This window comes from Akebia trifoliata, chromosome 7, assembly GCF_017979445.1.
Source record: "Akebia trifoliata isolate Shusen 1 chromosome 7, ASM1797944v1, whole genome shotgun sequence".
NCBI lineage: Eukaryota > Viridiplantae > Streptophyta > Magnoliopsida > Ranunculales > Lardizabalaceae > Akebia > Akebia trifoliata.
In genome coordinates, this window is record NC_141381.1 from 20,393,081 (window position 1) to 20,420,076 (window position 26,996).

At 36.3% G+C, this 26,996-nt stretch overlaps 2 protein-coding genes across 4 annotated transcripts in view; both read left to right on the top strand.

Annotated features, from left to right (window-relative positions):
• The window catches only part of LOC147398361 (ADP-ribosylation factor GTPase-activating protein AGD3-like), a 36,269-nt gene extending 19,010 nt beyond the window's left edge, over positions 1-17,259 (top strand). For all 3 annotated transcript variants that reach the window (XM_086447540.1, XM_086447542.1, XM_086447541.1), the window contains 13 exons: positions 905-970; positions 1,085-1,132; positions 1,252-1,347; positions 1,429-1,470; positions 2,633-2,848; positions 3,052-3,183; positions 3,297-3,524; positions 3,730-3,816; positions 3,946-4,287; positions 14,189-14,334; positions 14,422-14,515; positions 15,644-16,137; positions 16,678-17,259. In XM_086447540.1, the coding sequence (XP_086303666.1) occupies positions 905-970; positions 1,085-1,132; positions 1,252-1,347; positions 1,429-1,470; positions 2,633-2,848; positions 3,052-3,183; positions 3,297-3,524; positions 3,730-3,816; positions 3,946-4,287; positions 14,189-14,334; positions 14,422-14,515; positions 15,644-16,137; positions 16,678-16,792 (2,106 nt within the window). In that variant the 3' untranslated portion in view covers positions 16,793-17,259. The remainder of the gene's footprint in view (positions 1-904; positions 971-1,084; positions 1,133-1,251; positions 1,348-1,428; positions 1,471-2,632; positions 2,849-3,051; positions 3,184-3,296; positions 3,525-3,729; positions 3,817-3,945; positions 4,288-14,188; positions 14,335-14,421; positions 14,516-15,643; positions 16,138-16,677) is intronic.
• A 5,769-nt stretch (positions 17,260-23,028) lies between these two features.
• CRN (Protein kinase superfamily protein) lies at positions 23,029-26,356 on the top strand. The gene is made up of 2 exons (XM_086447543.1): positions 23,029-24,592; positions 25,817-26,356. Exons 1-2 carry the CDS (start codon positions 23,712-23,714, stop codon positions 26,124-26,126), a joined length of 1,191 nt encoding a protein of 396 aa, XP_086303669.1. The 5' UTR covers positions 23,029-23,711; the 3' UTR covers positions 26,127-26,356.
• Positions 26,357-26,996: the final 640 nt, after the last annotated feature.

Genomic DNA, 26,996 nt, shown 5'->3' on the forward strand with positions numbered 1-26,996 from the left:
ATATCCTTGCCTTTTTCATTAAAAGATAAAATGTGTAGGGGGATTATTGAAAAGTGAATGTGGAAGAGAATGCTTATGTCCCCCCATGAGGTCTTGGACGTTAACATTCCCCATATATATATTGATGATTCCCTTAAGAATTGATTGTTCTAGGTCCATCAGAGTTCTGTAATTACCATTGATTTTGGAATATAACCTGTGGGTAGTGTTGACTTGGCTTACCTTAGATGCAGTTACTTCAAGCAAGCAAAGTAGGTTTGGCTTGTGAATAACATACTAATAGAGCAACAAGACATAATAAATAAACAGATCACATGCCTTTCTGGTTGACTTGTAACTGCTGGATTAACCTAACCATGAAAGTGAAAGCTGCATATCACGAAGTATCTTTGCATGCAAAACTACTATGTGACAAACTCAGCTGGATATAATAAACTAAAAGATTACTGGTCATTTTTGTTGAACTTTAATTATGGGATAATCATTCAAATAAAGTGAAAACTGTTTTATCTTGAAGATGTTTGGCATTCAAAACCACTGTGCAACCATGCCCTAGTAAAAATCCGTTCTTTTGCAAAACAAAAACTTATTATTGTGCATCTGTTCTTTGCGTGTGCTTCTCATAGTAGTATATCTCCACAAAAAAATTCCCCAGCTTGGTCATTGGTAGCCATGAAGTCCATTACAATGGTGCTTGGCATGTGCTACTTAAAATTGTACACCTCCATTGTGAATTTGAAATTTAGACCTTCAATTGGGATTGACAGGAACTATTCTGTAAAGAGTGTAGATATTAGATATAATTGGAAGCTGATTTGAATGGACGATTGCGTGGGTGTAATGTTATTTAAACAAATATGTAGGAGTTACATTTCTTCAATGCATTGTTCATTCTGTGCAACAGGCTCGTGAAAAGTTTCTGTCACTGAGAAAAGGCACTAAGATGGATGTAGCTACTGTCTTAGAGGAGGTATTGTCTAAAATTGAATTTTTAAAAGGCTTTATTTTTTCCAATGCACAAAATTATATTATAATTTACTATAATATCATTCTCTAAATTCTGATCTAGTTAGAGATATTCCAGGAACTTCACAATGCAAGGTCTACATTTGAGCAAGCTCGTTTCAATCTGGTATATGAGTTTCTTGCTCCCATATGTTTTGTCCTGTACCAATTTTTCCTGAGGAGATATACGAGATTCAGATAAGACACCATGAAGCATAGCTTAACTTAGCTCATCTTTGTATCCAGGTTTCGGCTATTTCTAATGTTGAGGCCAAAAAGAGATTTGAATTTTTGGAGGCTGTTAGTGGGACAATGGATGCTCATCTTCGTTACTTCAAACAGGTTGGTCATGTGATATCCTCTTCTCCTTTTTAACATACTTCATTGCTTATTTGCTACTGCTGAGCCTTGAATTTTATGCAGGGTTATGAGCTATTGCATCAGATGGAGCCATATATCAACCAGGTTTTTCAATTTATTTCTCTGTATTTTGTGGCAGATCTGGTTCATTTTCCTTGCTTATTCAGATTGAATGCATTGTCAACATCATTATTGATGTCATCATCATTGCATTATCCAATCTAGTTTGGGTAGGTTATTTAACAATTGAATTCATAGTTCGGTATTTTGTTCATGAAAAAGTCGATTCCTAAAAAATCCATCAAAATGACCTTAGAAAAATCTGAAAAGTAAGGACATTGCCAGAATAATCGGATCTTCAACCCTAGGTATTTTTTTGACCTAGGGTTTCTGTACCTCTGGTACGACTGCTGACTTCAACAGTACTTCTGAAACTTATCTCTGTGTTTTTTGAAGACTTCTTGTTGATCTGGATCCTTCTAGGCTCTGATACCAAGTTGTAAATCAAGGAATAAACCAGGAAAAAAATTAGAGAAAAGACAAGGAAAGAGAAAAGGAGAGAAGAAAAAGAGGAGAAATAGAAAACTTGAGTACTCACATAATTCATAACTTGATGGTCATATCTCAAAACAAATATTAAAATGGGAAGAAGATCAAGGAATAATCTGATTTGCGATAGATCGAACCTTCAATGCATCCCAATTCTAGTTGGCGGCAAGCCTCCAATATCTGTTGCATACTTATTTTCTAAATTTTTATTGCATGTTTTGTATTTTGTGTCCTTTTTGATAAGTGTAAGCAGGTGAAGGCGGTGGTTTTGATCCCAGATCTGTGTTATTACCACTCACAGGCTTTACCAACTCACTGTCTTTGTAGTTGTAATCTTATAAACAGTAAGCTTATCGATATGTTAAAACACAACTGTAGGACCCACTTTCGTGGGGGACAAACTTCCATCCAGCTAGGATAAACATCCCATCCAACTATGTGGGGCCCACTTTAGTCCTTTCCTCTTCACCCCCTCTAAACTTTACTATATTTCCTCTTCTACTCTTTTAACCCACTTTATTATTTTTATATTTTACCCCTTAACCACAATTTTTTTTTAATAATATCCCCAACTTTATTTATTTTTCTGCTTTTACCCCCTTAATCCCAAAGAGGATGCCCATGCCGTAGGCACGGGCAAACTCTAGTGTATCAATAATTCAGTATATTTGCCTCTTCAAAATTGAGACATAAAGTTCTTGTATTTGTTGCTTTGAAGGTATTGACTTATGCACAACAGTCAAGAGAAAGGTCCAATTATGAGCAGGCAGCTCTAGCTGAAAGGATGCAGGACTACAAAAGACAAATCGCTCGAGAAAGTCGATGGTCTTCAAATGGCTCGCATGGTTCTCCTAATGGGGATGGAATACAAACCATTGGTAGAAGTTCACATAAAATGATAGATGCAGTTATGCAATCTGCTGCAAAGGGGAAGGTATCTATGAAATAACTCTTTAATTATCAAGTAGCACCCATTACAAGTATAAGGTTTCATAAGAAAATTGCTGATTGATGAGTTGGCCAACTAGATAGCTCCTCTTTATAAAATTTATTTTCCTTAAGAAATGTTTCAAGTTTTTACAAATTGTTCTGGCTTTACTTGCACGGCTGAGGCAAAAAAAATTACATGATATTTAGGTTCAAACAATTCGACAAGGTTACCTTTCAAAACGTTCCTCAAACTTGCGAGGTGACTGGAAGAGAAGGTTTTTCGTTCTTGATAGCCGAGGAATGCTGTACTACTATCGCAAGCAATGGAGCAAACCATCTGTGAGTCATTTGCTGAAAACATAATGTGGGCTGTGGACTTCTTAAAATTCTTTTTTTCCCCTCTTGGGATCTACCTCTTCAATCTGTGGTTAAGGCCCAGTGTAATCATTTAGGGAGCTGGGGGTCAACTTTCCAGTCAAAGGAATAACTCCTCCGAACTTAGTTCTGGGTTGCTGAGCCGGTGGCTTTCTTCTCATTATCATGGAGGGGTGCATGATGAGAAATCTGTTGCTCATCACACTGTGAACCTTCTTACATCAACCATTAAAGTTGATGCAGACCAATCAGATTTGAGATTCTGCTTCAGGATTATTTCGCCATCAAAGAACTACACTTTGCAGGTATGATTTTGAAGGTCAGCATGAATGCATTAATTCGTTTATTTCCTTTATTTGATATGTAACATAAATTCATTGTATGGAATCCCTCCAAATACTCATTGGATTGTGAATCAATCTTTTTTGGAATAAATCTTTTGATTTTTACTAAAATTTTCATCTATCAAAAGAAAAAAAAATATATTGAGTATTTACTTTGTTGACACAGGCAGAGAGTGCAATGGATCAAATGGATTGGATTGAAAAGATAACAGGAGTTATAGCTTCGCTACTTAGCTCCCAGACACCTGAGCAAGTAAATATTACGAATGTTTGCATTACCACTGTTATAGTCTTATTTTAGCACTATTTTATTAAATTGGAAAGTATCTCTAGATTCCTTTCATTTATTAATAAATTTACCTATAGAAGTATCACCTTTCAGCACCTCCCTGCTAGTCCCATGGGCATTGGTTATCATCGGTCTGTTAGTGACAGTAGTTCGTTCGAGAATTCTTCTGATTTTGATCATCCAGCAATTGAAGAATTCACATCTGAGAGGAACCTCATTACTGGCCATCGTGAACGGTCATCTAGAAGTTTACAACAACAACGTTTGAGCATGAAAAGTGAGAAACCAATAGATCTGTTGAGAAAAGTATGTGGAAACGATAAATGTGCTGATTGTGGAGCTCCTGAGCCAGACTGGGCATCTTTAAACCTTGGTGTTCTTGTATGCATTGAATGTTCAGGTGTTCATCGTAATCTTGGTGTACACATTTCAAAGGTAAAACCAAGTTTCACCATTTTTTTAGTTGAAGGTTACAATATAGAAATAGTTCATTTCATTCAATTATTCATACACTATCTCTTTCTTACATACTTGTCAAATAAGAATCAGCCATGGTTGTTTCTGTTACATATTATGGCTTACACCTAATTTTGAGAAGTGGCATAGGCCCAAATGTGATATATACTAGTGATGAGCTGTAAATTTAATTAGGGTAAAATCCAGATATAGCAAATAACTTCCAGTAGCAATATTCTAGTTCACTCCGTATAAAATAGTTGGAACAACGCTAAGGGAGGAGAGTTAGAACTGAATTAGGGTTGAAGGATAGTGCTGGGTAGTTTTAGGGGGTTTGGTTGGGATTTTAAGGTTGGTTAAGGTTTGGCTGTGTTATAGGGGCTGGGGTTCAATTGGCTGGTGTGTTTAGGGAGGTTGGGCTGAGATATGGGTGTTGTAGGGAGGTTTAGGGAAACCTAAGGTGTTAGGTTTAGAGGAATCTAGGGTGCTTCGGCTGGGGCAGTTTTAGGTTTAGATCAGGTTTCAACAGGGTTTGGGACGATTTGGCCAGATTTAGGGTTCGGTAAATCCAAAGTCTTTAAAGAAAAGAAGATTAAGAAGTGGAGGGAGAAGAGAGTAATACTTAGAATCAAGAAGAAAACTAAGAAATCTTCCTTGGACTCGCACCAAATTTGGCTTCACACCCATCCATTATCTAGAGAACTCAAGAAACATTTGTAAATTTTATTCATCAATCTCTAAAATAAAGTCTTAACATACGTGCGCACACACATACACATGTTAAATCTATCCTATTGGTCAAGATTCAAATATTATATAACCAACAAACAAGTAGTTAATTAAAACTCCCTAACCCACCCATGATACTAAATAATCACATGGTTGAAAAATAAATAATAATAGGTCCCTAACTGAGAATAATTAATGAAACATAAATTAATCTTAAAATGTGGCCCAATGGGTTCTCAATGCTCAATGAAAGGAGTCCAATGTATTTTTCCATGAGGAGTTTTCCTAGTGTTATGCAAATGAGATCTTTTATCTCTAATGCTCCATAAAATCCCAATTTAAGCCCAAATAGAGATCATCCATCCACAATGATTGTAGCGGGGCTCTCCTCCTCTGGTATACCCTATATTGTGTATTCTGATGTCGTACTCAATTCTCTCTTTGACCTATTATCCTAGGTCAGAGTAGGTCAAAGAGAGAATCCACAAGCTTCACAATTCACACTAACAGTAGTAACCACCTTCCACTACATAGAAACTACCATAGAACTTACCTGGAACAACACCAAACCACTAAAATTCTGTCGAAACTTGATCACTTGAGGGTATATATGCAACCATGACTAAAAATGATCATCTATATTGAGGCTTTAAACACCAATAAAATCGCAAGCTTCAATCAAGTCAAGAAAAATTGATCCTTTAAAATCAAAGGAAAAAAAAAACGTCAAAAAGAAGGGAAAAAATTTACCCCTTTATTACATGATGTGCCTTGATATTATGTAGTTTAAGAGTTTAAGGAAGAGAGAATAAGAGAAGTGAATAGTGAAAATGGGGAAAAGTTAAAATGACTCCAACCCTAGCCATTAGCCCCATATATGTATATGTGTGTGTGTGTGGGATATGGATGAGGTCTTAGATGGTGACGTTGATAATAATCAGGGTAGAGGGAAGATGGTGGCTAAAGATGAGAGAAGGAAATGAAATTAGGTTTGTAGAAGTGAATCCCCCTCCCCTTTGTGGCCTTAGTTTCTTATTTATAATCAAAATGGAAATGAAATGACTTAAATGCCCTCTCCTCATTTTGCACCATCTACATTAGCCCCCTGTACGATGTAGAGGTTATGAAAACCTCCACAATAGGCAATCCTTGGTGAAAATTATGGCAACGTGCATGAAACGAAGAATGCTCTTGAGAATGTGAGAGGCATTGTGCTAGGGTGGTTGTACCTGAAGATAAATCGCAGTAGGGAGGCATTGCGTTGAAGGCATCATTGCACTAGGGCGGCATCATGTTGGGGCGGTTTCGCATTGGGGTGCATTGCCTGGAAGTGTCATTGCTCTAGGGCAGCATCGCCTGAAGGCGTCATAGCACTACGGCCGCATCACACTGGGGTGCATTGCCCGAAGGAGTCATTGCACTAGGGTGGCATCGTGCTGGGGCACATTGCTCGGAGGTGTCATTGCACTAGGACGGCATCACACTGGTGCGGTATCTCATTGGGGTGCATTGGCCGGAGGCATCATTGTACTAGGTCAGCATCGCACTGGAGCGAAAAATTCTTAAAGATATGGGTTTAAGGATGTGCTCAAACTTGAATTTTAGTGCAGTCAGGCCCAAGCTCATCGCTTGGGTCAAGACTTGTTATGTTATGTTGAGTTTGGACTCCATGTATATCAAGCTGCCATGGACCATAGAGTTCCAAGAGATGGAATCTCTTTGAATCATTTTGTTGAACACTTAGCGGGCTTCTTTGATTATTTCGAGTTTGCCCAACTCTAGAATCCTTGAGTTTAAGAGATATTGTTTGTTCTGTGGGGTTCAATGAATCAAAGAGTGGAAATAGAAAGAGACCTAAAGTGGCGAAGGAGACGATGATTACACAATGATGGCATATGTTGTCTTAACAAAGGATGCCTAGAGCATGCCAGCCTCACATTTAGAATCCTGAGCAATAACATCAAAGTCCATTTGTTCCACCAATGATTGATTAGTCCATTTGAGCCTAGATATGTCACACACTTGGTCAAGTTCTTCTTAGTTGTTGTGCTCGAGGATTTGGCCTCATGTATTGTTAATAAATCAGAAGTTTTACCCTTATCTAAATGGCATTTGTGGTCCCCATCCAATAATTGATTATCTTGAACACGTAGGGCCCCACTAAGTGCATTACCAAGTTCTGCCATAGCACCATCTTCAATAAAAATGCTCTTACTACAACAACATGGCTTGCAATTTGCGAATGATTGCTTCAAGTCACGTTGGCAAATTAAATATTAAGGGATAGAGTTATCATAAGTAGCAGAGACATCCATTGATGATAATGGGCCCCAAGGAGATAGCTATGTGAAGTCAGTCTCCACAATACCAGTAGAAAGAACCAGTAATGCCTCCAAACAAATAATGAATCACACCAAAGCTGTGAAAACCACCACGAATTCTAATTTCCTCAATTGTATCATGTATTCTAATTATCTAAACAACAGACAAGACCAATCGATGTTTGATTTCTATATCTTTAATTTCTTAATCTTGTTCAAATGTTGAAACAAAAGAATAATACAAGATGAATGGTCATAAACGTCCTTTACATAAACAAGAATGGTAAAGTAGAAAAATAAAGACATTTCCTAATACTCTGTCTCAAGCTGGTGCAAATATCAACTAAGCCCAACATGATAAGATAAGGGTTAGTGATTGAAAGACCAACATACTTCGTAAGCATGTCGACAAGTTGATCTAAAGAAGATATGAATACTGTTTGAATGGCACCAGATCGAATTTTCTCCTTGAGAAAGTGAACATCAACCTTTATATGCTTGGTTCTTTCGTGAAGCAATCATAATAACAAATTTGTTGTCACAAAACAGAGTTAAGTAATTAGAACCAAGAAATCCTACCTCCGTTAGTAAAGATCAAAGCCAAATAAGCTTACATGTGCCTATGGCCATAGCTCGATACTCAGCTTCAATAGAAGAACGAGAAACCACTTTCTTCTTTTTGACGAAATCAGGTTACCGCCATTGAAAGTACAGAAAACAGAGGTAGATTTTCTATCCATAATAAAACCAGCATAATTAACGTCAGTGAAACAAGACAAATGAGATTGAGCAGTGGACGAATAAAAGAGCCCAAGGCTAGAACGTGACTTCAAGTAGTGAAGAATACGACAGCAAGAGCTGACCACTTTTATCCCTAAGAAGTACTTAAGAGGACCTAAGTCCTTGACTTCAAAAGCACGACCTAATATCATTTTTACCCTGTCAATCCACTAGGCATCATCCCTAGTAAGGATAATATCATCTACATAAACCAGAACAATAACACAATGATCATTCAATCATCGATGAACTAAACATGTATGATCTGAGTGGCATCTGAAAAATTTCATAGATAAGATAACCTTAGAAAAACGTTGAAACCAGGCACGCAAAGATTGTTTCAACCCATACAGAGATTAGAGAAGGAGACAGACCTTCCCAAAATACTCCCTTTGAAGACGAAACCCAGGAGGGGGGTCCATATAAATGACCTCAGTTAGATTGTCATTCAAAAAGGCATTCTTCACATCTAGTTGGTGAAGAGGCCATGAGTGACATGCAACCAAAGAAATGAGGAGGCAAACAATAGAAAGCTAAGCTACATGAGCAAATGTAGCACCAAAATCCTTTCCTAGAGTTTGCATAAAGCCCTTAGCAACGAGACGGGCCTTGTAACGACCAACAATGCCATCCGTGAGATACTTAACAGTGAAAACCCATTTACACCCAACAGTCCGCTCCCCAGAAGGAAAAGGAACAAATTCCCATGTATGATTCTTCTGCAAAGCATCCTTCTCAGTAGTCATGAATGCAGTCCATTGAGGGTCTTGTAAGGCCTTTGAAAAAGAACGAAGAACTTGAATAGAAGCAGTGGCAACAAGGTTGGCCTATAAGAAGGAGATAGACCCTGATAAAAAACAAACTGGGAATAGGGTGATCAATAACACAATGCCACTTACTTTTGCGAAGTGCCATAGGTCAGAGTCAGAAACAAGAGGGATAGGAGCAGGGATAAAAAATAAGATACCTGAGTCCAAGGAGGAGGTTGGTAAGTCTTGAGAAGGGCAATGCAACGAGCGTAAACCCGAAGCGTTAATGAAGATGAAGAGAAGACCGGAGAAGGGAACATTATAGAGGGTCCTGCAAAGAAGATGTGATACAAAAATGTGCAACATTTTCTAAAAAAGTGACATCAAGAGGATGTATAACACGATGAGAAACATGATCATAACAGCGATACTCCTTTGACATAGATGAGTATCCTAAGAAAACACACCGAATGACTATCATTTAATTTCGTGCAATGAGGACTTCGGTTTTGAACAAAACATGTGCACCCAAAGACTGCGTATAACAAGAAAAAAAGTGCTATCAGGGTGAAGGATATGAAGAGGCATTTGTCCCTCCTAATGCGCGACTCGGAACACAGTTAAAAAGAAATGTTGCAGTGAGGGCTGTCATGTTTTAATATAGCTTAACACACATTCCTCGAATAAGGCAGTGGACAATGTTTATAAAGTGGCGATTCTTACATTCTGTCATCCCGTTCTATTCAAGAGTGTAAGGACAAGTCAACTGGTGAAGCATACCATGAAGGTGACAATGAAACCCATTAGAAATATATTCCCCTTCATTATTTGACCGATGAGTTTTTATAGTGATGTTGTACTATATCTGAATCATTTTAAGAAAATTAACAAAAACAACGAGCACTTCAGAACGATAACGAATCAAATAGACCCAAGTACAACGAGAATAGTCATTTATAAATATAACCTAATATCGATGACCAGTTAAAGCAACAACAGGGGAAGGTCCCCCACACATCAAAATGAACTAAATCAAACATTGTTTTAAATGGATGCATGCGAGGAATATAGTACACGTGTTTTAGAAAGCTCACACACAGAGCACTAAAACTTATGTCCACTTCAAGAAGCTTTCAAAGTGAGAAATAAATTACATAAATGCTGAAAATTAACATGTCCTAAGTGAGCATGTCACAAATCTAAACATTGAGATGAAAAAGTATGACTCCCAGAGGGAGGTAACGTAGAATTCGGAGAGGCAGTATGCGAAGATCTAAACAGGTACAACCCATCCCGCTCATACCCTCTGCCAAAAATCCTCATCGAAGTTAGGTATTGAAAAATACAATGAGTAAGAAAGGTCACTGAGTAATTCAGAGATTTAGTAATACTACTCACAGACAAAAGGTTAAGGGATAGGTGAGGAACATGAAGCACAAAATCAAGAGAAATATCAGAGGACAAAGAGATGGTACCCTTGCCGTATATAGGTGTAAGGGACCTATCAACAATGCGAATCTCTCTGAGTAGCAAGAAAACCAGATAAAGTAAAGTGGTTAGACTCACCAATCATGTGATCAGATGCACCAGAATCAATAACCCATGTCAGGGGAGTAAGACCTGACTGGTTGATATGAAGTGCAGAGAACGTACTTGGAGGCATGGTAACTGAGGCCATATTAGAAGATGATCGAGTATGAGCATGGATTTGATCACGAACAATGGTGGCAATCTGGGTCTGAAGCTGTTGCAAATCAATAGTTCTAGGAGAAACAAGAGGATCATTGGTAGGAACTGGTGATGAATCCACAACACACAACAACAGCACGGGGAGCAGAGGGCCCCAAAGAAGAAGTAAACCACAACAAAGGAGGATAAAGTTAAAAATATCGGGCCTTTTCATGTCCAGTTTTCCCACAATGATTGCAAATAAGGCTACTCTCGCGATCACGGCCATGACTCCCAGATCCCTGGGCACGAGAGTGAGAAAAATCCAAATTGATGGTTAAGAGTCATCTGATATGTCGTTGGAACAGAAAGAATACCAGGAGCCTGAGTCTGAGATGGAACTACACGATGACACTCCTCACTATCAATAGTCATAAAAGTCTCAAATAAGGAACGCAGAGGAGATGTGTTAAGAATTTGGGTCAGTAGTGCCTAAAACTCAAGACGTAAGCCCATGAAAAACTGTATGCTTGATGTAGAGCAATCCTCTTAACCACATACCCAGTTGTCTCAGTAGACAACTCAACCATAGATTCAAAATGAGAAAGCTCCTCCCATCGAGACTGAAGAAATCCAAAATAATTAGCGACACTCTGAGTCCCCTGAATAGGCTGGACAATGTTTCGATAGAGCTCATAAATCCTCGAATCATTCATAACATACACATATGTCTACGTGAGAGTTGATTACAAAGATGAGATGGTCTCATGATACATAAACATAGTATAGATATGCTGTTCTATGGAATTAAACTACCATCCAAGAATAGTACAAGTGTCAGTCTTCCTTTGTTTAAATTTGGAATTAGTAGTTGGTAGCTTTTTAATAGTGCCCAAAAGTCATCCAGATTTACCTTTACTTCCAAAATAAAGTCTCACAGACCGAGACCAAGATTGAAAATTTTGGCCCTCCAATAAGGCACTAGTAATATGTTGGTCTGAGGAATTTTGCCCAAGAATGGTATTTGATTCCTTGTTCTCTTGGTTTGACGTCATATCTCACAAAAACAAATTGATAAAAAATTGATAGAGTAATAATCAAATGTAGGAAGATTACTATTTACTGATACAATAGTGTAGGATCAAATCAACATACACTTGGAGTGCAAAAACCAATAGAGAGCAAAAAAAGAAGAAAATCAGTTGAGAAGGTCTAATACATCAACTCCTCACCAGAAATCTGGAACAAAGAGAAAAACGTGGCATAAAAGTTAGCTCCTAACAGCCACAAATAAGAAATAATAAAATTGAAGGGGAGATCCTCCAACGAAACTCCCTTTAGGGTTTTGTTCTCAAAGGTCTAAAGAGATGGATGGGAGGAGAAGAGAGGAGGGTGGTGGCAACGGTGATTCTTCAAGAGCTGGAAAACAATGAAGAAAACCCAAGGAGGGGCTGTCGATTGGTCTTCTAGGTCTCTAATACCAAGAAGAATAGTAAAAGATGATTGATCATAAATATGCCCTTACGTAAAGAAGTATATAAACTAGAAAAATGAAGACATTTCCCAATAGAATCAAGAAAAAAGAAACCCTAAAACAACAGAAAATACATTCTTCAACTGAACGTTAACTCAAATTACCACGACGATTGCATTTTGCAAGATGTTGGAGGCGATAAGAATAAAAATCATGAAAAGAGGTATCTAAATGAATCATTGTTGCATCATCCTTGTTGAGGAAATCTTTGAGCATTGAAATCATGATTGATGTTCTTCAAAACCCTAGACACAAGAATAACAAACCCTAATCAACTTCTTGAGATGTGCAGAGATCAGCCTTGAATAACATAACATGGAACATCGGTTTCAGAGGTTTGAAGAGGGGTGATTTACACATAGATGAGGTCCGAACACGTCAAGGGCTGGTGGTTGCAATAAAGGCGTAAATTTCGATGAGTTCACCCCCAACGAAGTCGCCAAAATGTAAGTGGGGAAGATGGATAAGGTCCTAGATGGTGACGTCATGATAATCAGGTTAGAGGGAAAATGGTGGATAAATATGAGAGAAGGAATTGAAATTAGGGTTAGAGAAGTAAATCCCCCTTCCCCTCATGGCCTTAGTTTCTTATTTATAGGCAAAAGGGAAATGAAATGACTTAAATGCTCTCCCCATATTTTGCACCGTTTACAATATGTATATATACCATAACATAACATGAAATTGCACATATACCCTAGTAGTACTAATTACGTATTGCTCCTAAGTCCTAACAAACTTGAATTTTATTTTTTATTTTTTTAATTAGGTTTATATTCGGTCTTCGTTGAACATGCTCAACGAATAAGGCCTAAAAGAGGCCCCATTTAGCTCAAGTGTAATTGCTTGTGTGCAACTTGATCAATCTTCCTATTTTTAGCATTTGAACCTTCTATGATCAAGCTCAACTTAGCTTGTTGAGTCCTAATCAAAGCCATGACCAAAGATCGAGCCTACGTTGATTAGACATTGAGCTTGTTTATTGGTCCAATGAAGAACATTTGATCATTAAATCATTTTTTAGTTAAAATCCATCTGGTTTTTGTCTAGCCCAAACTGATCACGGCTCTATCTAGGAGTTGTATTAGATGTTCCTCCTCCCACTGCACATCAGAGCATGTAGTTTCTTCTTTTCTTGGGCAAACAATTAGGATGCAACTCTTCATTTCATAAATGGTGATCTCTCCATCAACTTTTTTGCAGCCATCTTTGTAAAGTTTGATCAATGAGATCAAGGGCTGATATTAGTTGATACCAATGACATGCTACTTATCCAAGGGAACTTGCCATTGTGGGAGGGTATTAGAGTATCAGCTTATGATCGATTGTATCATGGTGCACATTGATGCACAAAATCATGTTTTATGAATATTAGGATTAGATCATAGGGTAGTTATGCAGTTATGCAAGTACATTGTTTTTTCCAAAAAAATATAAATGAATGTAAGTTCATGTAGCTATCTATTCTTTATTTAATGGAAACTCACGCACAAATTATCCTGTCAATTGCATTGTCTCAAATTCTATCAAGCCTAGTACAAATGCTATCGCCACCATGAAGGGATTTGAATGACCATTAGAAAAAAGATTAAAAGAAGGAACAGTTGCAACATACCACTTCATCTTGGCACCCCATAAAATACCAAATAATAGCAATTTACAAAAGATTAATCTAACAGCTATTTAGAACAAATTTCTCCTAGAGAAAATTTAATCGAATTAGCAGCTCACTGTTACGACTTTAGACCACTGCATAGGTACACCATTAGAGTAAAATGTATGCTGCACTAATATATACATACATACACATATATGTGGACATGATCATGGTTTAAAATGTTGTATCGATTGAGTGTTTCGGTTAATGAAAAGACTGATATGGTATCGGTTGATACAAACCGATACATACGTGATACATTCCCGAAACATTGAGTCAATGTTTCATTTAGGTCTTGGCCGATACTGATACGTATCGACCAATACATTCCGATATTTTAAACCATGGATATGATATTGTCAAAATGAGTGCTACTAATTCAGCTCCAGTAGTTTTTACCTCAATTGCAAAATAATATTTACACAATGATGTGTATGTGTAGGTGAGGTCGCTGACACTTGATGTGAGAGTCTGGGAGTCTTCTGTTATAACTTTGTTTCAGTCACTGGGTAATACATATGCTAACTCAGTCTGGGAGGAATTACTGCACTCAAGAAACACTTTTTTGGTTGATGAAACTCCTACAAGGTAAATGATGCATAAATGAATATATTTGTCTCCAAATTGAGTATTTTCACAAGATATTACTGAAATTAACATATTATTGTGTTGCAGATTTTCTAAGTCTGATAAATACCAGTTACTTCCTATCAGCAAACCTAGTCATGTTGATCCTATTTCAATGAAGGAGAAGTTTATTCATGCGAAGGTATTTACCTGGACGAAGCTATCCATCTTTCTGGTGTCTTTTGGTTGGAAGTGACTGTACATGGCTTGGTCTAGAGAAAACTCATTTTTCCTTTAAGTATGAAAGACATTCCATTTTCTAAGAATTTTCCTTGTCGGACATCGTGTTATACTATTATGTATGACACATGCTTCTCACCTTTTCGAAACAAATATGAATTTGTTCAAACATTTTGTTTTCAACTATTATTTAGGTGTCATATAGAGCGTTCCAACATGTATTAACATGTCTAAGTGTACTTGTTGTATGTTCATCTTTATACGAATTGAAAGTCATGTTGTGACCCTAATATTTAGATTTTAGAATAAGGCACAAATGATGATGATAATTAAGTAATATTTTTTTAATTTATTGATGTATTCCATGTGCTGATATGTATAGTGTCTTCAAGACTATATTATTGGACACTGATATTGCATCCATATCTTTGTTGCTATCGGATCCCACATCCAAAAGTGCCATATGGCACATTCTTTGATGCCCACTGATCCCATGAATTTTTACACACCCCTTGGTGGACCTATGCATTGAAAATCAGCCTAATCTCATGGTTATGTTCGAGTCTATGTCTAGGGAGTCCGCCTGTACTGGCTTTGCCTAGGAAATCTTGTAAATAGTTGCATATGGGCTTTTTGTCCAGCTTGGCCCGCCCTAAGCTCAACATGTTTCCTTTTATAGATGCCCAAAAGGATTAGCATTGTCGAGGGACTGAGCAATTGCCCTATCATCATAAAAGCCCTCTTTTAAGCATTTTCTCAAGGTTATTGCCTTTTGAATATTCTATTGGCTTAAGTTGATTTCTAGTTGTTGGATTGGAGAATTCTTCACCATGAACCAGGACCATGAGTTAACAGGATTAGGCCTTCAAGTGCTTGATAAAAAATGCTCAATTTAAAGTCTAGAATCGTAAATCAGGTAATCTTTTTCAGTGTGTAGGTCCATCAATAGGTCGACCAAACATTCATAGGAGAAGTTGGTAGGTCCATCACCTGCTCTAAAGATCTTTACTATTTTAGATGTGCTTTGAATTCTGTTTTGGTGTTCTAATAATCTTTGGATCTGTAATTGAAGTCTATTCACATGTTGCAGTATGAAGAAAAGCTTTTCGTGTGCAAGTCAGAGGATCAACATCTCCTTTCTGTGGCCCATCAGATGTGGGAGAGTGTTCGTACTAATGACAAGAAAGCAGTGTACCGCCATATTGTTAACTCTGACGCAGATGTCAATGCTGTGCATGGGCAAGCATCAGTGGGCACGTCATTAACTTTAGCAAAAGTACTGTTGTTACATGAGCAGCCAAGCCTTAGCCGCCACTCCAGCTGCCTAGAAGGGGATGCTCTGGACAAGGCTTCTGTGGCAAGCTCTTCAAACTCATTAAGTACGAGTGAAGACCAAAATGTGGATGAATGTTTTGATGGATGCTCGCTGCTTCACCTTGCGTGTCAAAATGCAGATATAGGCATGATAGAGCTTCTTTTACAGTACGGTGCCAACATAAATGCTCCTGATTCAAAAGGCCAAACACCACTCCACCATTGTATTCTAAGAGGCAGATCTGCTTTTGCCAAACTACTTCTCTCAAGGTGACGTTTATGATCCTTGCCCTCATCATGGATATGAGTTCGATATTTTTGTTAGCAAGGGAGGCTCTTTCCTCCTTTTCCCCATGTTTGCCTCCTGGCTTTTGTGTACCCGCCGATATGAATTCAGTATTTTTGTTTGCCAGAGAGACTCTTTCCTCCTTTTTCCCAGGTGTGCCTCTTGGCTTTTGTGTACCCACCGAAAGATTTTTCATTTAATATTTTTATTTGGCATTATGGTTATCTGAGAAAATGTTGGATTTCTGTAAAAGTCCTTTAGCACTGTGGGGTCTTGACTTGGAACTGACTCTGGGCTCACACTAATATGTGAGAGAGGCTGAAATGTTGTTCAACATGGTGGTCTCACCCCACTCCCTTCATGTGTATCACTTGTAGAGCTGTGCTTGTTTCCTTTGGTTCTACTCGATCTCTTTGACTTTTCCTCGATATGAAACGAGTGTAAATGGCTATTCAATTGGCATGAAAAAAACTATCCACTATTATCAATTGAATGGCTCTTAATGAATCCCGGTATGATTGCAGGGGAGCTGACCCGCAAGCTGTAGATAAAGATGGTAAAACCCCTTTACAAAGTGCAGCGGAGTCAACCTTCACTGACAATGAGATCCTCACGCTGTTAGCGGATACAAACAGTTAACATCTCTAGACAGGTCATTGAAAAAAGCCAGCACAGGAGGGGCAGTTTGAAGGTATGATTTATGTATTCTTTTAGAAATTTGGTGGTTGATTCCCCCATTGTAGGGAACATACACAACTGGTTTTGAGGTTTAGAGGAGTGGGCAGATTGGCACGTGCCCATACACAATGGATGTCAGAATATTAGTTAAAATATCCCTGGTCTTTCTCGAGCCCAAAAGGCTTCCATGGGCTCTTTCTTGGGGTGGGGCTTTGTAATTTAAGGTGGTGTTTTTTATTCTCTATTTATCTTGGTTGGCTTGTTTATTTAATTTTTGGAAGGGTTTTGGGGAGGTTGTAGTTGCAGGCTTGATGTGGTGGTTGTACATTCGTTTTTTGTAGTCCTTTTTTCCTTTTTGACCTTGGGAAACTTTGTTGAGACACTGAAAAATGATACAAAACGATGATAATGAATAGTTTGTTTGCATATTTGCATATCAAATACAAACCATTTCTTTATCCCAAGAATCCGCATTTTCTCTGGAGTTTCTTCCATGTCTTAGAAGAATTGTGCCAGACATTATAATAGGTCATAGAATTTATATCATATTAAGTTTCTATCCATGTTTCTTTAGCAAATGAGCAGATGAATATTACTGTTTTTGGTTTTAATGTAAGCATTTGCTGCACTTGAATGGATCCAACAGCATTCATAGTATTATTAATTGCCGATTTCTTGTAACTCGAAGAGAGCCGGCAACAGCAAGCAAGGGATGTTGTGCTGATCACAGACTCGGCTGTTTTTATTTCTTCTGAGATATGTCATCCATGATAAAGTCTCATTGGCAGTTAAATTTGTCTTGAGCTCAATTGCTGCTCACCTCTCATATCATAGGTGATGATGTACTTACCTAGACAAGATCCAAAGTGGTCGTTCCTTTGAATTCATACAGCGAATCTATTTATGTATGATACCTAATGTGATGTCAGATCTTTCCAGCTTCAACCTGTCTATCTATAGCTCTGTGGCCTCTGTGATTGTCTCCTACGATCAAGTTAGTAGAAATTTTTTGGAGTACAGGGGTCCTTTGTTCAAAATTATATATCTCTGCCTGTGTGTGTTGTGTTTATGTAGTTGTTTCCAAATTTCTCATGTCACATGTGTGCTGCCCATATTGTTTTTGAAAATGTCAACGTCTATTTTGGAGCTTGTGTACAGTCTGTTCTAGATCATGAGCATGCATCAATGTCACGATCGACACGCACCTATCGCTGTTTTGCACTTTGAATTTTGAGTCAATAATTGTTGTATAATCTCGTTAAAACTCTTAAGTCACATGTTGCGGACTCTAGAGCGCTAAGGGCGGGTTTGTTCCAGACTCTAATCTTCGGGCAATAACTTTCACTTTAAGATCCAAGGATGGATCGTTGTAAATGCAGATTAGAGAAAAGAAAAAACCCGGAAAAGCGGAGACGATGGAGATCTTTGAGAATCCTGTGACATTTATTTATTTTTGCCTCAGGTGATGAAACCTTTGAGGTGGAACGACAAAAACACCATGATCAACTGGGTCTCAATATATCTTTGGGATTTCAAATATTTAATGCTACCCCACACCCTATTATTTTCATTTTGGGACTATCGTCAAGGGTATTAGTTTCAAATAATTACAAGTATTTAATGTAAATTCAACTGTACGATACGGGTATCTGGCATGGTTTTGGTTACTTTAGGGCCAAATTGCTTTTATCGTGATTGACAATTACAAAATTACCATAATATAGCAATTGGCATTATTGTTTTGTTTTAAATCAGCCACACGTTTACCGAAATCATCATTAGGAATTTGACATGTTTATTTGCATTTTAAACAATTCAATTTCTTATAGTTATGCATTACTATTTTAAATTTAAAAAATCAAATAAAATAATATAGCCAATGATTGGTTATTAACATAATTAAATATATTCAATAATTTCAACCCCTCCAAAATGAATTTATGTCAACGTAAAAAAGCAAAAAATTGATTGGTTACATTTTCTCCTTTTACTACTTTGATCTTAAAAGTCATAATAAGTCTTTTTCTACTTCATAACCATTGAATATTATTACAATCAAATAGTCACGAGATTAAAAATATGCAGAATAAAGTTGACAAATATGTGTAGAAATGTTGATAAAAATGTTCTACAGGTTTGATAAATGTTAATAATGATGTTGACTAATCTGTATCATCCCCTTTTAGCAAGTTTTCCTCGATACAAAATTTTGACAAATATAAATAGTACAATGCATTATGCGATAAACAATACACAATATTAATAATTTTCAGAATATCATATAACTATGAATTAATTCAATAAATCATAAACAATATCAATAATTTCTAGTGGTCAACATAACGTATTACTCGAACAAAAATGATATTCGATACTGCATTGCGATGAGTTTGATAGAATGTAGGGAAGAAAACATTGATCTGTAAAACATTAATTTGTGGTGAACGATGTTTTTTCTTTGTTTTGTTATAATTTAATTTTAGTATTTTATAGTGGATGACATTAGAAATAATTGTTAATATTGATAATGTGTATGGTTTGTTGACGTAATGTAGGGTACTATAAATATTTGTAAAAAATTCATATTGAGAAAACTTGTTAAAGGAGAATGTTACATATCTGTCAACTTTTTTATTAACTTTTGTCAACCTCTAGTGTATTTTTGTCAATGTTTCTATACATGTTTATTAATCTTATTCTGCATATTTATAATTTCATGGTAATTTAATTGTGATATCTTAAAGTAAAAATATTATTACAAGAATTAAATATATTTTTCAGCAAAATATCAACACGATTGTGTATCAAGAATTGATATTGAGCAAATTATTGACATTGTGTATGGTTTATCGAATTAATGCATAATTATATGCATGTTTGTCAAAAATTGATATTGTGTATGATATGTTGACATAATGCATGGTACTATGTAGGTTTGTCAAAAATTTGTATTGAGAAAAAAAAGATTATAGATCTGTCAAAGCCTGTATTAATCTTCGTTAACCTCTAGAGCATTTTTGTTTTTTTTTCTAAACATATTTTTCAACCTTATTTTGCATATTTGTAATCTAATGTCAATTTTATTGTGATCATTTTAATTTGAGATAAAAAAAATATAATTTCAAAAATTAAAGTAAGTTTTACATCAAAAGATCAATATGACAATATATTAACAATTGATATTGAGCAAATTATTGATATTATGTATGTTTTTCGAATTAATGCATAATTGTCAAAATTTGATATTAAGAAAATTATTGATAATGTGTATGGTTTGTCAATGTAACGCATGATACTATTTATGTTTGTCAAAAATTCATATTGACGAAAACTTATCAAAGGAGAATATTACAAATTTGTCAACACCTTTATTAATCTTTGTTTGTCTTTGGAGCATTTTTGTCAATGTTTCTACACATGTTTGTCAACCTTATTCTACATATTTGTAATCTTATGGCATTTTGATTATGATCATTTTAAATGATGGGCATGTTGTAGATTTGCAACGTTTTAAATGAAATTGACATTGAGAATATAATATTTAAATTTGAAAGAAAATCATAAATTACATGGAAAAAAGATTTTTTCAAAATAAAATATTTTAATGGATGAAAATCAAAATAAAAATTTTCATCACCTTTAATTTATTCTTTAAATGCTTGTAAAGGAAGATAAATTTGAAGAGTGGAGGAAATGAAAATCAAAATGATCTTTTTCTTTTCTTTTTGTAGACGATGAAGGAAGAAGAAAATGATTACAATGAAGAAGGGGAGGAAGCTTATAGAAGAAGACAAAAATGTCTTTTGAGCCTAGGTTGTACAGTCACTAGCTAGACCTGCTAATATGTTAATCAACTAGTCTCATGTTAGTCTATTTTTTAGGGCATTTTAGTCAAATACAAGAAATACAATAACCTTTTGGTAATACAACAAAACATGTAACACTTTGATAATATTTGATATTTATTGTAATTATTAGAGAATTTACTCTATCATCAATGCTCGAAGGAAAATTATTATTCTCCAATGATAGTGTGTTTGCACCGATGAGATGTGGAAGATGTTCGTAAAGGATGCTGTAAAATTGACACAGTCTGTACATGTTTATGTGGCAAGTGCACAAAATCGTAGATCTTTTTCCTTGTGTATCCCGAAGAAAATATCTATGTTATGTGAAATAATCATGGTCAACTATGTACAAATTGCATAAGTTTGAGCTCATCAATTTATCACGACTCATTTTCCTCTCATTGCAATAGTACATTGGAGATTAGAAACTGTTGCATATCCTGTTGTGGTGGAGGTCAAGTGCCTTTTGTTCAGTCACAAAATTCTCCGAATTTTTAAAAAAAAAAAAAAAAAAAAAAATGTAAAATTCTCTAAATGAAGAAATAGCTGATTATTTTTATGAATCGACTAATTAATCAATGACTTGTTGATTGATTGCGTAATATGGTAAAAATTTTACCCTTCAACCTTAAAATTTCATTTGCTTTAACATTTGAATCTCAAGAATAAGATTGGATTTGTTTAGGAGGTTGAAGATGTAGGAAACCAAAACTAATGTTTCATATGTCCCAAAAATTTCCCATTATTATTATGAAAGTTCTACGAATTAACTAAATTGATTCCTCACCTATTCTAGTTTCAACTAGGAACATTGATAGTTGATGGAGTAGAAAATGCCAAGTCGGATGGCCCACTTGTTGTCACCTTCTCTACTTTATCCATGATTGGTTGGTGAAGAACAATGACAGTTATTAGGGCTTTTTAGATATACCCCTCCCTATTTTGTTGAATATTAGAGATATACTTGTATTTTCAAACCTTTGAAGATCCCCTTTGACCTTGGTCTTCTCTTATAGATTAATGAAAAAATATCAAAAAATCATCATCTTCAATCACTTGTAAGAAAACACCCCTTTCCCCCACCCACCCAAAAAAAAAATCAATTAGTTTCAAGTGCTTCAACCTCGTAATCAATCAATCCTTTTCAACCAAATTAGAAGGGACTTTTGATCAAAAAGATTAAAATAAGGACATTTAGGTTATTTTTTCATTAATCTAATAAAGATGAACAAAGTCAAGAGGCAAAGTAATCAATTTGAAAACATAGGGGCGAATACTCAAATAACCATCAAAACTTGGAGGGGTTAATGTCGAAATCACCCTAATTATTGGACTTTAGCATCTATAAACGTCCATATCCTAATGACTCCGACGCATCTACAAAAAGGAAAGCAGATTAGGCTAACATATTATATTAATTAAGTGGGGGAGCATCAATTCTTCCTTTTTTTTTTTTTTCTTTCTTTCTCTTATCAAAGACTTTTTTTTTGAAAAAAAAAACTAACATAAACGCACGTGCGAAGAGATGATACAATAGAACCGTACTACCATAACAAATCTGAAGAGTAAAAAGATGAGTGGGCCAGGGCTTCCATCGTACTGCGCTTCGTAGAAAAATATCTTACCGACAATCCATGACCATGATCCATACAACCGCACGTGACAAGTAGCGTGCGAGAAATGCTAAAAAGCGCCTCGCGTGCGCACCATCTTTTCCTTTGCATTCATGCTCCCAAGGTAAAGAGAACCGAATATACCGATCCTTTATATATATATTTTTTAAAGTTAATTTAAAAATAAATAAAGAAACAAAAAGAAATTCCCCCAACAAACACTTTAAATAAGACAGCTAATTTTTAAAATAAGAAAAAGGTAATTTGAATATACCCCCCTTCACATTTTAATAATATTTGATATACCCTTTTATATTTTTAAATTAATGAGATGCCCCTTAACCTACACGTTCTTTAATATATAGTATACAAATGTAGAATGATTTAATTACATTTATCTTTAAAAAAAAATATTCACTAAAACGTGGAGGGACATTTCTCTCTCTCTTTCTCTAGCGTACAAATTCACTGATTCGCATCCAACGGTGGAGAACGCATCTAATGAAAATAGACGAAGAATGCTAGTTGCTTCTTTCACACATTTCTAGGTATCGCTTTCGGCCTCGTGATGGTGACAGAGCCTGATAGGACTTGCGAATGTGGGCCCATCTGTACGGGAATGAAAAAGGTCGGGAAGTAGAGAGAGAAAGTGAAACCAAAAAACGTACACGAGAGGCGAGCCTCTCTCCACATTCTCCGTTTTTAGAAAAAAAAAAAAAATTAAGAGTTGGTTTTTTCGAAAAATCTGATTTTGGAGATTTTGATATATTTTTTTTGTTTGTGGTTGGAAAAAAAATTGTGTCGATTTTTGGGAGATTTTGATTTGTAACGATTTCTACTTGTCTATAGGTAGAGTTTCTTTTTACCGATTTTGAGTAACTTTTTGTATCTGTGAGAGAAAAAATTGCATTTTTGTTTACATGTTAGAATTACAGGTTACGAAAGGATGGTTTCAGGTAAAAGAGCTCAAAATGGGTACTGAAATTCGCTTTTCCCCCTCATTTTTGAAGGTTCTGAGCTCAAAATCGTTCTGGCTTCTGAAATGGCCATTTCTTTGGATGATTTGGTTTTTATAGTTTTGGATTTGGAGACTGGAGTTGAGCTGAAGATTCTCCTGTGTTGAAGCTTAAAATAATTATAAATAAATGCTGAAATGGGGGTTTTGTTTGAGACTATAAGAGGATTCTGAGCTTCAAAAAGTCGATTTCTATGCGATAATTCGTGGTGTTTCAGCTGCTGAAGCTTCTGTTAATGTTACTTTTGAGAAAGATTGCTTTTAGAACTTTTGAGAAAATCGGAGTTTTTTGTGTGTATTTTGAAATTTGAAATCAAGGCTATGATTTGATTCTATTTAATGAGGTTTCGTTTGTCTTCAATGATTTCTGAGCTATTTTGAAGTGTTTCTTCTCATCTTCTTCGATGGAGAATAGAAGCTGTTTGAACACCAAAACCCTAACCCTAAGCCTGACACTCCTTTTCTTGATTCTCTTATGCTCTTACCATACTGTCCAATCTGTAGAAATGATGACTGAACACATGCTTGCTGAGTCTCCATCTCCATCTAGGGTTCCTAACTGCAAGAACAGATTAAGGAGGATTTTACTAGGAATTCTGTTTGGATGTTTAACAGGATCCATTGCAGCAATTCTTCTTGCTTGTTTGATCAGATTAGTCTTTATTTACATGAACAGAACCCCAATTCTCAAAGGTCCAGTTATATTCTCCCCCAAAATTGCTCCAAGAACACTTCAGTTAGCCCTCTCAAATGAAAACCAATTGCTTGGGTCGAGTGCGAATGGGAAGTATTACAGAACCGTTTTGGACAACGGGCTCATTGTTGCTGTCAAGCGGCTTGAGCCCTTTGACCATGGTTCGTCTGAGGCTCAAAATAAATCAGTCAAGAGAAGGATGCAACAAGAGCTGGAAATTTTGGCCAGTGTGAGACATCGAAATCTGATGAGCTTACGAGCTTATATTCGTGAACCTGATCGGTTTTATTTGGTTTATGATTTTGTGCCGACGGGCAGTCTTGAAGATGCCATGAATAGGGTCCGGGCGAATCAGCTGCAACTCAGCTGGGAAATTCGGCATCGGATTGCAGTTGGGGTGATTAAGGGGCTTAGATATCTCCATTTTAACTGCACCCCAAGAATTCTGCACTACAATTTGAAGCCTACAAATGTAATGTTGGACGCAGAGTATGAACCAAGGTTGGCTGATAGTGGGCTGGCTCTTATCATGCCCAATTCGGGTAGAACGGGGTCTGTCTACACTGCACCAGAGTGTTTTCAGAATTGCAGGTATTACAGTTCTTTGAGGTTTATTTCTATGAAATTGCATTGAAGGGAGCTATAGATTATTTTTTACGACTTGCAATTAATTTATGAAGTAGAATAATTAAGTCTAGATTTCTCTGTTTATTTGCATAAAATCTTCTAATGATAATGCACCGAAGTGAATTTCTGCGCCTGCGGTTTTAGTTTCGGAAGATAGATGGAATTCTAGTTCTTGGTATTGCTTTAAAATGTTTGTTCTTGGCTTATCTGTGTATTCTTTTATTATTCTTAGCCTTTAGTTTTCTCATTTGTGGCTTTGTTATGGGGATTACCAACTTAAATGGGTGGAGGAGGAGGGAAAGCTCTCCGTTTCTGATTCCCCTATAGCTGGATTCTCACAAAAATCCTTAGAACAGGTTTCCAACTCAGCATCTTTTGAAGACTTCAGAATGCAGATTTGCTCACCAATACAAGTGCTTGGTATGAATTCTTGGTGGGCAAATCATGCTTCTCAACCTCTCATTTGTTCTAATTTTGGGGTGAGTGTCAATTATGTTATGTCCACTGGAATATTACTATTGTTTAATAGAGATTTTTCCCAGTTAAGATACCTTTAATGGATTTCTTCATTGAGGAAAGAATTTGAACTGATTGCTATAACTTGAGCAATTGGGACTGTCTTCTAAAAGGAACAGTTTCTAATGCTCGTGTCTTTTTTTTCTTTTATGTGCTGCATTTGAAGTTTTAGCCGGTATGATCCTAGAGAATGCAATTATTATTATTATTATTTTAAAATGACAGAAATACACTATTAATTCATGGGAAAAAGCACTGAAAGGAACATTAGATTGCTGAAGTATTAACTAATGGTGACCCACCTTTTATTTTCTTTATTTTATTTTATTTAGGATGGGGGATGCAAACTACCAGGGGGTTGTTTAGCAGTAAAAATGGTTTTGTGATTGATTGGTAGATTGGTAGATCTCAAATAATTGGATTAGTTGAGAAACTAGGTTCTTGGTTTATTGTAGGGAAGGATCCAGAAAATTTACTAAAGTTCCTGAAATATTATTTGTTAGTATTTCTCCACCAAAGAGGGGCTTTCATGGTTAATATATTGGAATGAAGAATTTGCGATTGGTTATGAGCGTAGTGTTTCTCTTGATGTATCAGTTTATTTCCTATCCCTTGTTTAAAGTTATGTACTGTTCTATGTATATTAAGTGGGTTTTCTTCCACATTCAACAGATACACCGAAAAGAGTGACATCTTCAGTTTTGGGGTGATTTTGGGTGCTCTGCTAACTGGGAGAGATCCCTTGGATACTTTCTTTGGAGAAACATCAAGTGGGGGAAGTTTGGGTCGGTGGCTCCGCCATTTGCAGCAAGCAGGGGAGGCACGGGAAGCATTGGATAAAAGCATTTTAGGAGAAGAGGTAGAGGAGGATGAGATGCTTATGGCAGTGAGGATAGCTGTTGTGTGCCTGTCGGACTTGCCAGCTGATCGACCTTCAAGCGATGAACTCGTTCCAATGCTAACGCAGCTACACAGTTTTTGAAGGCAATCAACGTATGTAAGTCTTACACACCTACATGTCCAAACTTTTCGAATTTGCAAAATTTGGTGTTCGGTTTTCCTGATTTTTGGTTTTCATGGGTTGGTCTGCATTCCCTTTCAATTTGGTTGTTCTACTAACTGTAGAGGTGATGTTTAATTGTTGTATTGTTGTGGTGTATAAATGGTGCTGCATGTGAAGAAGTTAATTTATGGGAAATATTTCTTACTCAAGGAGCTGTTCAATCAAAGTGGGACCGTGGGGAAGACATCTGCATTATTGTGTCTTTTCTTTGTTTGGGTTGTCTTTACTTATAGAAACTTTTGAAATAATGAGGACCATTTTCTCAGGTCTTTCACATGGGTGGTGAACAAAAGGGGTTGGTCCAGCAAATGAAACCTCCTCAACAAACTTTTTCTTTACCACACCTAACTTAAACCTAAAAAGACTCTAATATGGATATATCTGCAAATATTAAAATCCCAAATCATTCTTTCTTTGATATGTAAATCCCAATTTATAGTGCATTCAATCATTCAATGTAGTTATTGCCCAAGCCACATTTTTTATATTGTTTTCAAGTTGGACACATGTTGATTTCTGGCTTCAAACAAGTTATTACCCAATTTAGACCAATTTTGGTTTTTTAGACCAATCAAATATTGTCGAAACATTCAATGTTCTTAGGTCGATGGTTTGTTTACAAAACTTTAAACCATGGATTGTCATTATCTTTTTCTCACTCACTCGCTCATTATTTCCTTTTTTTTTTTTCTTGGAAAATCTATAAAATTTAAATGTAATCTAACTTTAATGTATCCATCCTTACGTACTCACTCTTGTATGCTTTGGGTAAAAGCTGGAAGAGCATGT

Excerpts from the sequence above, each read along its gene's own strand:
- CRN (XM_086447543.1), top strand. The coding sequence starts at position 23,712 with ATGGAGAATAGAAGCTGTTTGAACACCAAAACCCTAACCCTAAGCCTG. Across the intron at positions 24,593-25,816 it reads GAGTGTTTTCAGAATTGCAG|ATACACCGAAAAGAGTGACA; the intron begins GTATTACAGTTC and ends CACATTCAACAG.